General features: G+C 38.6%; 1 protein-coding gene across 2 annotated transcripts in view; it reads right to left on the bottom strand.

Annotated features, from left to right (window-relative positions):
• SYNJ2BP (synaptojanin 2 binding protein) overlaps positions 1 to 11,815 on the bottom strand; it is a 41,877-nt gene extending 30,062 nt beyond the window's left edge. For both annotated transcript variants that reach the window (XM_032405433.1, XM_032405432.1), the window contains exon 1: positions 11,642 to 11,815. In XM_032405433.1, the coding sequence (XP_032261324.1) occupies positions 11,642 to 11,705 (64 nt within the window). In that variant the 5' untranslated portion in view covers positions 11,706 to 11,815. The remainder of the gene's footprint in view (positions 1 to 11,641) is intronic.
• Between the last annotated feature and the right edge of the window lie 1,291 nt (positions 11,816 to 13,106).

Consider the following 13,106-nt stretch of genomic DNA (forward strand, 5'->3'; position numbering starts at 1 on the left):
CTGCCTCTGGCTCTCTCTCTCTCTCTGACTCTCATGAATAAATAAAACTTAAAAAAAAAAAAAAAGAACAGCAAAATAAATATTTTTTCAGAAAATCAAAAGTTGCGAGAATTTGTCACAAGCAGATCTAAACTATAATAAATGTTAAAGGAAATCCTTCAGGCAAAAGAAAAATAACATTGAACAGAAACTGGATCTATATAAAGGAATAAAAGCACCAGAGATCATAAATACATGGGTAAACACAAGTTAAAATGGAAGGGATGGATATAGATATATTAAACAGCTGGACTGGCCCTTTTAACATCATAAAAAGTAGACTTCAGGATAAGGAGTATTACAGAGGACAAAAAAGGACACTTCCTAATGAAAAAGGAGTCAATTCACCAAGATGACATTAAAACACTAAATATGAACATACCAAATAGCAGAACTTAAATATTTATGGAGCAAAAACTGAAATGAGAAAAAGGCAAATAAAAAATGACAGTTGTAGATTTCAACATTTCCCTCACAGTAAATGATAGAACAAGTTGACAGAAAAATCAGTAAAAATACAGAACACTTGAGTAACACTAAGTACCAACTTAACCTAATTTATCTTTACAGAACAACACACTCAGCAACTATGGAATAACATTCCTTTCTAATAAACAGGTAATGTTCACAAAGATAGACCATAGGCTGCTCCATAAGTCTGTCTTACTCAATTTCAAAAGATAGACATAAATTAGAAATCAGCAAAAATAACTGTTTTAGTTTTCTTGGGCTGCCATAATAAAATACCATAGACCACACAGCTGAAATTTCTGTGATCTGGAGGCTTGGGAAGTCCATAATCAAAGTACAGCTAAGAAAATTTCATGCTGAGGCCTCCTCTTGATTTGTAGGTAGCCACCATCTCACTATGTGCTTCTTGTGCATGTGCAGAGAGAGAGAAGAGTTCTCTGGGTCTCTACAAGGACACTAATTCTATAGGATTGGAGCCCCACCCTTAACTTCATTTAACTTTAATTACTTCTGTAAAGGCCTAATCTCCAAATCTCCAAATACTGTCACACTGAGGGTTAAGGCTTCAACATATGAATGGGGGGGTGGGGGCCACAAACATTCAGTCCATAACAAAAAGATATTGAAAAAATTCCCTCAATGTTTGGAAAACAAATAACCAATGAGTAAAAGATAAAACCATAAGGGAAAATAGAAAACACTGTAGTTGAATGACAATGAAAATGAAATCACAATATATTAAAAATTGTGGGATGTAGCCAAAGCAACATTTAGAGGGAAATTTACAGCTTTACATGCTCACAGAAGAAATAAATAGGTATAAAATCAATGACTTCAATTTCTATCTTAAGAAGCTAGAAAAAGGGGTGCCTGGGTGGCTCAGTCATTAAGCATCTGCCTTCGGCTCAGGTCATGATCCCAGAGTCCTGGGATTAAGTCCCGCATCAGGCTCCCTGCTCAGCAAGAGTTGGCTTCTCCCTCTCCCATTCCCCCTGCTTGTGTTCCTTCTCTCGGTGTGTCTCTGTCAAATAAAAAAAATCTTAAAAAAAAAAAAAAAAAAGAAGCTAGAAAAAGAAGATTAAGTTAAACCTAAAGGAAGCAAAAGAAGAAAATAATAAAAGTGAAAAAAATTTAACAAAGCCAAAAGACGGTTCTTTGAGAGGATTAATAAGGTTGATGAACTGCTAGCAAGACTAATCCAGAAAATGTAATTTACAGATTACCAATTTCAGGAATACAAAATGGATTATCACTATATATCCTAAAGATATTAAAAGGATAAGGGAATATTATGAATAATTATGGTATTATCAATAAAACGGGAAAATTCTTTCAAAAAAACCCCACAACTTATCAAAATTGACTCAAGAAGAAACAGAATATCTGAGTATCCCCATATCTAGTCTACGGCCATACCACCCTGAACGTGCCCGATCTCGTCTGAATATCCCCGTATCTATTAAAAATATCTCCAAGTGTATTAAAGATATTGAATTCATAATAAAAAAATATTCCCACAACTTCAGGCCTAGAATATTATACTGGTGTATTATAGCAAACATTTGAGGAAGGAATCATTCCCTTATGCAAAAAAATCCACAATATGTTCAGTAATTTCACAAAATGTTTCTCAACCCATTTTATGCAAACAAGATAATCTTGATACCAAAATATGAAATATATATTAGAACAAAACTACAGAAAAATATTACTCATGTACATAGACTCAAAAATCCTCAAGAAAACACTAACTATTTGAATCCAGCAATATATAGAAAGGATGAATGTGGGGTTTACCTAAGGAATATAAGGTGGTTTTAACACTGGTCAATCAAGTGAACAAATTTAGCAGTTAGTAAAGGAAAAATCATGATTATCTCAGTATATGCAGAAACAGCAGGTGGCAAAAGTCAACACCTTTTCATGATAAGAATTCTCAGCAAACTAACAATATAAGGTAACATTAAGTCTGATTAAAAGCATCTACAAACAACTAACATCCCTAAAACTAGGTACAAGGAAAGGATGTCCACTCTTTCCACTAGTATTTAGCACTGTACTGGAGGTTCTAGTCAGTACAGTAAGAAATAAAAGACAAAGATTAGAAAGAAATAAAACTGTCACTGTTGATGGATATGTATATGTGGGAATGGGGGGCATATGGGAAATCTCTATACCTTCCTGAATTCTGCTGTGAAACCAACAGTGCTCTAAATAAATAAAGTCTTAATTTTAATAAATTAATATTTGCCTGTTGGTGGGAATGCAAAGTGGAGCAGTCACTGTGGAAAACAGTATGGAGGTTCCTCAAAAAGTTAAAAAGAGGGGCGCCTGGGTGGCTCAGTTAGTTGAGCATCCGACTCTTGATCTTGGCTCAGGTCTTGATCTCAGGGTCAGGAGATGAAGCCCCGAGATGGGTTATCATACTGGGCGTGGAGCCTACTTAAAAAAAAAAAAAGAAGTTAAAAATAGAACTACCTTATGATCCAGTAATCACACTACTGGGTATTTACCCCAAAATACAAAAACACTAATTCAAAGAGATATATGCATCCCTATGTTTAGAGCAGCATTATTTACAATAGCCAAACTATGGAAACAGCCCAAGTATCCACAGACTGATAAAGGATAATGGATAAAGTGGTATATACATACAATGCACTACTACTCAGCTACAAGAAAGAATAACATCTTGCCATTTGCAACAACATGGATATAGCTAGACAGTATTATGCTATGTGAAATAAGTCAAAGACAAATACCATATGATTTCACTCATATGTGCAATTTAAGAAACAAAACAAATGATCATAGGAGAAAAAAAAGAGAGTCAAACCAAGAAACATACTCTTAATTCTAGAGAACAAACTGATGGTTAGCAGAGGGGAGGTGGGGGGGGGGATGGGTGAAATAAGTGATGGGGAATTAAGGAGTACATTTGCCCTGATGAGCACTGGGTGTTGTACGGAAGTGCTGAATCACCATACTGTATACCTGAAACTAATATTACACTGTATTTTAACTATACTGGAATTAAATTTAAAAAAAATTAATAACTACTACTTCCCTGTTTTTCACCCTTTTACACACACAGCTGTTCCATATCTCCATGACTTTGTCCTCTTCCCTTTGCCTGGAAACATACTTCACTGTAATTACTTGTTTAATTATCTCTTTACCCGACTGCAGTAATTAGTTTCAATTATGAATAAGCTGCCATTAACATCGTGCCAGGTAACTGGCTTTTGTTCATTTTTATATCTCCTGTGCCCATACAGTACCTTATAAGTATACAGACCTCAGTTGGTGTGAAGTGACTGTTAATGCCATTGGAAATAACACCCAGGCCAGGAACTCCTAACATTTCCAGTTCTGAGGAAATCTAGCAAGGTTTAAAAATGTTTCTGTGAGACTCTAGCAAGCTTTTTCATAACCCAAAAAGGGAACACAAAAGAAAAAGAAAAATATAGAAGGAAAAGGTCAATGACCTTAAAATTCCTATGACACAGGTTACCCTGCCTTTCCTGGATGACTCACCTCTTACCGTGCTGAAGTCTATTTTCCACATAGTGGTAATGGCAGGCACCATTTAAGCACTTTAAATAAATTGAGTTATCTTTTGGTAAAATGCTTAGAACAGTGCCTGGTACAGAGTCTACAATATAAAAGTATTTGTAAAACAAACAAATCCATTTAAGTCTCACAACTCTATGAGTAGGTTTGATTAATACTCTCATCCAAGGAAAATGAGGCATTTAGAAGTTTGGTAACTTGCCCAAGGTCTCACAGCTAAGTTACTCAGCATTCTGGCTCTTAGTCATTATGCTCTGCTGCTCACTGCAATTACATTAAAATTCAATTCTCTTCCGTAGCCACAGTATCTAGCAAAAAATAAATATATGTGGATTGATAGAATGAATGAATGATTCAAATGAGTGACTCAAGAGGTGAAATGAGGAGGCATCTTTTCATTCAAAACTATTATGCTCTGCAGAAATCCTCTGCTGCAAAGATGAAATACATCACTTGCTTTTTGTTACCTCTTCCAAAAGACATGAACAAGTAAATACGCATTGACAAAGAGAGAAAGAGGGAAAATCTTTAACACTGATGGAACAAAAAGATGGTGCCACAATCCAAAAATGTGTTATGCCCATGGCCAGTCCCTCTCTATCAAAGTGCTCCATCTAACAGGGGCAACAAAGAACATGGCCTCCCAAAGATGGTTCAGGCAGTACCTGCCAGGATGTATACCTGGGCCTCTTTTTATTGTTCTGTAAAAGAAGATTCAAAATGAAGGAAGCACTGCTAAGAGTCACTCAAAATAGAGTGCAAAGGACATTGAAGAAGTAGGCCCTATGCACTCTCCTGTTTCAATTCTCAGAACACCATGAACTTTTGATTTTTGCCAATTGGACATATCCTTTTACTTTGGGCAAAAGAGAGATAATGTAACACCTGTTAATTGAATAGCAAATCCTGCACTAGGTAATCAATTTAAACTCTGCCAGCACCATTATAATTTTTTCAAAACAAGTTATGCGACTTTGTGGTTTTTACCTTTATAAGGCTGTACTCCCGGCTCACAATTCAGGGCACTTTCAATTTCGGTTGACCCTGTCTCCCAGTGAAACCCAAAAAAACATTCTGGTTACTTTACAGCCTCTTCTTCTAATTGACAGCTCCTCTAAACTACTTCTGAAATATCTATGTAGGTATCTTTAATCTCTCATTTCAGGATAAGCCTTTGTTCAAACACTGAATGTATATGCCAGGTCTCGACTAGATCATGTCTCCATTTGCTCCCTTGCTTTCAAAATGTTTCAATCTCTTCATTTTTACCTCACATTACAGTCTGTACCCTCCCCCACTGCCCTCTTTTCAACTTTCTCTTACTCTACTGCTTCTTGCCCAAAATATGGTAATCTGTACATTGTAGTAGGCATGGATACACCACAGTTTTGTACAAAGGGAGGATATTATCTAATTTGTTTCCGAAACATTTCCTAAAGACATTTAATACGGTCTTGAGTCTTTTGTCTGACTCTATAAGGAACAGAACATATCTTATGAAGGTCCATAGCTATTTTGGTTATTCTAACTCTTGAAGGTACTTGCCATATGCCTACCATAATTAATAATTATTCTATTGAATTGCAAAATTCTTAAAAATAGGGATCTTTTATTCTTTATTTTAGTATCTATGATTCCTAATCATAGTGTAGGCACATAGTAAACACTAAATGAATGTTTTTAAGAACAGTTTCCCTTTATTTCTGACTCTCCTGAAACCAACAGTTTGTTCCTATTCTATCATCTTAGATCTTTTTCCTCAAGAATTTTGCACTTATTCAAATACAGTCATTGATGACTTTTCTGCCTAGTCACGTGGCTTTAAAAAAATGTTTCTATAGCTCAGCATCTACCAGCTTGCCTACTTCTCCAAAGTAATTCCTAGATGTTTTACTTTACAGTTATTCTTAAGGATTGTCTTGAAAAAATATTAACAAAAATGATCCTTGAAACAATCTTTAGAGACTTGTATAATACACACTTCTCACTCTATGTGATTTTCTAGCTATTCCATCTCCTTGTTTCTTGAATCTTAAGTTTCTTATGCATTAGAACGCATTACGTTCAAATTCATTCTTAAAGTTAGTGGAGAACCCTGTTTGATGTTTTGAAAGCTGAAAGAGAACATGTTACTGGTTCTCTTTACTTAACAACATTCTATTTTTCTGACATTTATCAGTTTTCCTAGTCATTTCATGAACACTTACCCACCACTTTGTGTCATACCCAGCAAGGCATTAGGAAAACAAAAGATGAAGTATATACCTTTGAATCAGAAGAGCTCAGAGTGAAGTAGAGGGAGGAGACACAAGTAAGGAAGCAAATATAGAAATAAACACTAAGACAGGGATATGCACAGAGTCCAGTTGGAGCCTAAAGAGAACAAAAACTTTGTATGAAGGTTCAGAGCCTAGGTTTTTAAGTCACATGGACTTGACTCTGATTCTTAACTCTACCTCTTAAAGAATTACGTGACATAGGAGTCAAGGTTTTCTCATTTGTAAAATGGGATAATAATCATTTCAACTGTTTCTTGTTGGGAGTACATGAAACAAAGTGCTTAGTTTAGCAATACATGACAAGCATTCAATAAATGGTGTATGATATTCATAACAAGGAGGCAGCTAGACTATATAAGGCTTCCTGGAGGAGGCGACTCTTGAATTCAGTCTTAATCAATGAATAGGAAGGGGAAGGAATCAAGATGGAACCTTAGAGAAAGGTTAAGTTTCCACACTAGCATTAAGAACTTTTCATATGGGGCGCCTGGGTGGCTCAGTTGGTTAAGCGACTGCCTTCGGCTCAGGTCATGATCCTGGAGTCCCGGGATCGAGTCCCGCATCGGGCTCCCTGCTCGGCAGGGAGTCTGCTTCTCCCTCTGACACTCCCCCCTCTCAGGTGCTCTTTCTCATTCTCTCTCTCTCAAATAAATAAATAAAATCTTTAAAAAAAAAAAAAAAAAAAAAAAAGAACTTTTCATAATCCAGTCTACCTCAGCAACTTCATCTCCCTTCACTCTCCTAAATGAACCCTCCCTTCAATCCAGGCTGGTATACTCACTGACCTCAAAATATGCTTTACTAATTTTCTCTTTTCTATTACTGCTTAGGCCATACCCTTCCCTGTGCCTGGCACTGGTCTGTCTATAAGACCAACATAAATTCTACCTTGTAATTGATGAGTCTGGCCCTTATCAATGGCTCCATTCTTTGAACTTTTCCAGCACAAGGTCAGATTAACACAATCCCCGCCACACTTCCTCTGCCCTCTGACAACATACATGCTCATCATAGTCCTTAACCATCCTTTGCACTGAGATTTCACTTTTCACATGTGAATGTAATGTCTCCATTGGAATGTAAATTCCATGAGGGTAAGACTTCATGCAAGCAAGACATATAGCATCTTAGTCTCAGATCTATTTGGTACATGAATGAACAGTTCAGAAAATGTAACAACAGTCTCAAGGTCAAATGCAAAGCACATGACCAATCTGTAGAGACTTAAATGCTTGGACTTAATGGGGTTTCTTGTTTTTAGGTTCTTACCTTGATATGCCCTCAACTCTATCAACAGCAAACTATAAAAACTTTCCACTGTGGACTGCGCAAGTCATTTAAGATGCCTCAAATCCTTAAGGCATGATATAACCAAATAAAGGCCAGGAGAAAGGTTGGCAGTCAACTCCTTAGACATGGCTACTATATTGGAAGGTAATATATGGAATAGTAGAATCAATAGATCTAGGTTAAACTTACTGGCTTTAGAACTTGGACAAATCCCTAATCTCTCTGAGAGATCATTTCCTCATCTAATAATGTGGATGAATCACTTAGCACTCAGTTGCTGTGAAGATTAAATGAGTTAATATATAAAGTAACTAGCACAGTGCCAGAAATATAATACCGCCCCAATTATTCATTACTAAAACATCATACCAACCCAGGATCCTCTGCAAAAAAAGTAGAAAAATAGAGATTCTCTTCCTTCTGTAAAGATAATATATCAGGAGCAACCTGCTGAAACTCACTGAGGCCTCAGTCCTGAACAAGGAATCCTAATGTCAACACCCAATGGGTCACAAGGTTGTCTGTATGGCCAATCTCTACCTGTTACAGTGGGGCGGGGAGGTGGGAGGAGCTAGATTAGATTCTTGTGATACTTCTTAGAGTAACTGGGTCTTTTCAAAATTAAGAACTCTTAATTTGATAAAGGACAATGTGGGAGGCTTAGAGACTGTAATCAAGCTGAACTCCCACAGAAAGAAAAAAGATCAACAGTGTTCCATAAAGGATAAAAGGTGAACTCTTCAAGCCTTTGAAGCCATTTAAAATTGTGGCCACTGCCTCTGACAATTCTTCAGATCACCCACTGTTAGTCCAAAATGGCAGGAATCATAAAATAACATGTGGAATGGGCCAAAAAAATCATCATCTCTTGGAAGTGGAAGACACTTCCAAAGTCATCCAGCCTAAGTGTCGCCTTAAACAGCTGAGGAGGTAGGAATAGGAGAGATGCCATGTTACATGCCAAGCTTCTTTCTGCCTCCCCAGATACTCACTTCTTTGTCATAACTTCCCCAAGATTTCATCCTTGCAGTAAGCATGATCAGACAGAATAAGTTCATTTACCTTACAAAATGGGCCCAAACACTGAAAATATCCCAAGACTCTTCCCCTTGGCAGAACACAGGTACAAAAGTGCAAAAGAATACACATTTTTTTGTTGTTGTTAGCTGATTAAACTATCAGGTCTCTGCATAGGAAGTTGTACATAAAGAGTGACAATGTTGCCTACAAACAGAAATGCATATTTAGAACTAGAGGCTTTTCATATTTCTTCTACAGAACAAAAGATCTCTATGAGCCTACCGAAGTTACTGGAAGTTTCTGGTGGTGATAAATGACTTCTTCCCTCAAGATGACACAGGGAAGAAAAGCTGAATCAGAATGTGAGACTTCTTAGAAGTACAACATACCAGGTAACTAGTTTTGAGAGGTGATAAAGAGAAACACGAAATATTCCCTTGTTAACTGAAGCAAGCAAACGTCAAATGACTGTTTTTATCCCTGTTCAATCCTAAATTTGTGGCTCTATTCTCCCAAACTCTTTAAGTTTATCAACCTATATGAGTAAGACATGAAAATACTCAGGAAAATTCAAGAAGTCACCTGATGAATAAATATTCATTGTGAATAAACATACATGTACTACAGAAACTAAACTACTTTGGGGGGAAATATATTAGCTAGATATAATTCTTCTTCTTAATTAGTACCATGAAGTTTGTTCTAACTCTAATGATTCAGAAAAATGTCAACACCAGGAACTTTAGGTCTGCAAGATCAAGAGGATCAGAAATTTTCGCAAATGGTGAGCTGAACATTAGTCAACCCTGCTATGCAAACACCAAAAAATGTGAAGTGATATTACACTGAACTTTAACTTTCAGTGACTGGAACACACAAGATAGTATCAGAGTTCTGCTCTGCTGTAGTCAGGAGATCCTGGAAATACTGTGGATGCCACAGCAAAAGAACCATGTCAAAGTACGTGAAATTCTTAAGAGACAAGAATTAAATCCCAAATCACATCAAGGCAGCTAATATTATAATTAGGGATACCTAGGCTATAGAGCAAACAGACAACACAGAAGAACAACTTTAAATACTTGCAGGACAATCAGAAAAGGAACTAGCGGGCGCCTGGGTGGCTCAGTTGGTTAAGCAACTGCCTTCGGCTCAGGTCATGATCCTGGAGTCCCAAGATGGAGCCCCGCATCAGGCTCCCTGCTCAGCGGGGAGTCTGCTTCTCCCTCTGACCCTCCCCCCTCTCATGTGCTCTCTCTCTCTCTCTCATTCTCTCTCTCAAATAAATAAATAAAATCTTTAAAAAAAAAAAAGAAAAGGAACTAGCATTGTTTTAACTGGCCCTAGAGTGCCTATGGATGAAAAGTACAGGAAAGCAGATTTTTGGGTTAACAATATTTTTCCATATTAGCCTCAAAAGTCAATAAATATTAAGAGTGAGAGAATGAGAAATTTACATAAAATAGGAAAAATGAATCTAAAAGAACTGGCATACTGAATGAGCATTCAACAAACGTTTAGGAGCTCCTATGAAGCATGACACTAAATCATGCAGGTTAGAATGAATTACACTTCCATAAGTAAAGCTGACTTCCAATCTTGTGTAACAAGAAAAAAAGACAAAGTATGGATGATTCTGAAAGCTGTATTTTATGAAGAATAGTCTATAAGTGGTGGTCAAGATATTGCAAAATTCCACACGAGGAAAGATGATGGACTGTTCTAGGTAGTGGAGATGTGAGCAGAAAGGAGCAGAAGATTTACAGAAACATCTCAGAACTAGAGCTCACAGTACTTGATGAGTTACTGAAGACTCTTGGAAAAACAGTATTTAGCAGGATTTACTGTGCTAATCTAGCTATTCATCTATCAACAATAACAATAGTAGCAAACAAACAGTGCTTTCCAGGTGTCAGGCCATGTTCTGAACGTTTTACACAGATTAACTCATTTCATTCTCATAACCCTATGAAGTATAGTCTATTAACATGCACATTTTATGGATCAGAAACTAAGGCATAGCTTATATCAGTAAAGTCAGTCAGACAACCAATGTCAAAGTTCTAGTAAGAGGTTAGATACCAGATGGATCTACATAATCCCAAAGCTAAAACTCTTAATCCATACACTAGACAGCTGTAAAGGGAAGGCAACAAAACCCGAGGCAGGCTGCACGGAAGTAGCATTAAGAACCCAGTGGAGAGCGTTGGTGGAAACAGGGGGGTTCGAGGCGAAAGCTGAGGATTTAGCGGTATCAGAATCACAGGACGTGCTTTAAAAAAAAAAAAAAGAAAGAAAGAAAGGAAACCCAAACAAACAAAACCTGCATTGAATCCAAATTCCTAGATATGAGACCTAGGAATTAACATTTTTAAAAAAGATTTTATTTGGAATTAACATTTTTTTTAAAAAGCAAAACTGAGAAACCTGGGTAATTCTGAGGCACAACCAGGTTTGAAAGGTGCTGTAGCAAATCTCTAAGGTTTCTTTCCGTTTTAGCATTCCAGTTGACACTCTAAATTAATTTCCCAAAAACGGTAAGAAGGAGGGAGGGATTTCTAGCACCAAGAAAACGGCTATGCATTTACTCAACACCGTTTACGCTCCCATTTTTACTAAACAGTCTCTCACAGGAAAAGGGATAAAGTAGGCAACGGAAGGAGGGGTGTGGTGTTAAAAAGCAGGCTTTGGGGCAGAACTTTCTAGGCCTATTAGCACGCGAAAGAAAACCTTCCTGACTATAAATACATGTGATGATCCGACTGAAAAATGAGGTGGAGTCCTCAGATCCGGGTCGGGCTAACGATGGATGCCAATATAGTCTTCTACGTGCTCAGAGCGTTGCAGGTAACCTCTAGGCCGGGGCCTGCCGGCTCCAAGGCCAAAGGAATCGCGCTCAGGAGAGGTGTCCGCTCTGCAATTACAACCTCAAGCACCCTGCTCCCGGAGACGACCTGTGCCGCACATACCCGAGGGTCCTCTGGTAAGATTGATTTCCTCCTCAGTGACCAAATAATCCACTCTTCCGTTCATGTCTCACTGCTCTTTTGGCTTCCCACCCGGGTCGGTGGGGGCTCGCGCAGGTGAAGGTGAACCAATCTCCGCGGAGCGCCCAGAGCACAGCCCTTTCAGTTCAGCAGCCCGCAGACCGGAAGAGGAAGCCGGGAGCGCTGGGAGCGCAGGGCATGCTGGGAGTCGTGGTTCTCCCGGCTTCTCTCGTCCCGCCCGCGCCACGCACTGCGAGCTGAGCGACGAGTCGGTTACCATCCTATCTTACCGTTGGGGGTGGGGGTCGTAAAGGTTGGAGACACAAATTAATTGATATTGGCGAGGAGAAATTAAACATAAAATCTCCTGACATCTCAGAAAACCGCTACAAACATGGGGGAAAAATAAGTTCTGTTATTCAGATTAGGAGGGGCGTCGCAGGCAATCCGCTAATGCGACTCCAGAGGAGATCTCACCCTTTTATAGAGCCAGGCAAATACAGTCCATTCCATGCACGTTCTCGTGTAAGAGGACTTAACACAGTTTGCTGTATACATTCTTCGGTATGTCACCCCTGTAGTGGCCACCTGTGTCAGTTAATTGCCACGATCCAAAGGAAAAATAAAACTATGACAAGCAGGTACTTAAAGCTTTGACTCATGCCACCCTCACTTCCAAGCCTCCTCAACATGTTGACTGAATGAGTGGATAAAATGATCATAATAAAAAGCAGAATATCGTAAGTGAAAAAAGTAAAGTATAAATAAGTGAGAATGGAATATCAAGAGAGAAGAGAGGAAATAGAAATGGGAAAAGCAAATCATCAATGAAGAAATATGAAACAAATAATAAATGAATAAACAAAACAGAGAAATAGACTCATAGATAAAGGAAAAAAACTGTTGGTTAACAGAGTGGGAGGGATTGGGGGGTGGGCAAAATAGGTGAAGGGGATAAAGAGGTACAAAATTCCAGTTATAAAATAAGTAAGTCATGGGGATGTAATGAATATAGGGAATATAGCCAATAATATTGTAGGAACAAACCATAGTGAGGTGCATGTGAGCACCGAGTCAAGGGAGAGGGAGACAGGAGTGAGGCCAAGAGAAGGTAGGAAGGGGGCCCCATAGGCCCCCTAGGGATCACCCTCACAGTGGTACCTCCACTTTTCCAGTGACTGTGAAGACCTACTAGGCCCTAACCTTTTGACCCCCACCCCATCCCTGGCCAGGGCTTTGAACACCAGTCCCAAATCGTTCTACCCTCCCTTGCTCCATCTTCATTTGCTCAGGCTTCCAGCCTCACCCTTCTCCTCTTCCACACTCTTCTCTGTGATTAGTAGCATGTTAGGGTACTGTGTGAGCCGCAGAGAGGCTGGGAGCCAGGAGGCAGGATGGAGATGGGGCAAAGAGAGGAGAAGAAGAGCTTGTTCAAGGATCCTTCTCC

This window comes from Phoca vitulina, unplaced genomic scaffold, assembly GCF_004348235.1.
Source record: "Phoca vitulina isolate PV1807 unplaced genomic scaffold, GSC_HSeal_1.0 scaffold7, whole genome shotgun sequence".
NCBI classification, from domain to species: Eukaryota; Metazoa; Chordata; class Mammalia; order Carnivora; family Phocidae; genus Phoca; species Phoca vitulina.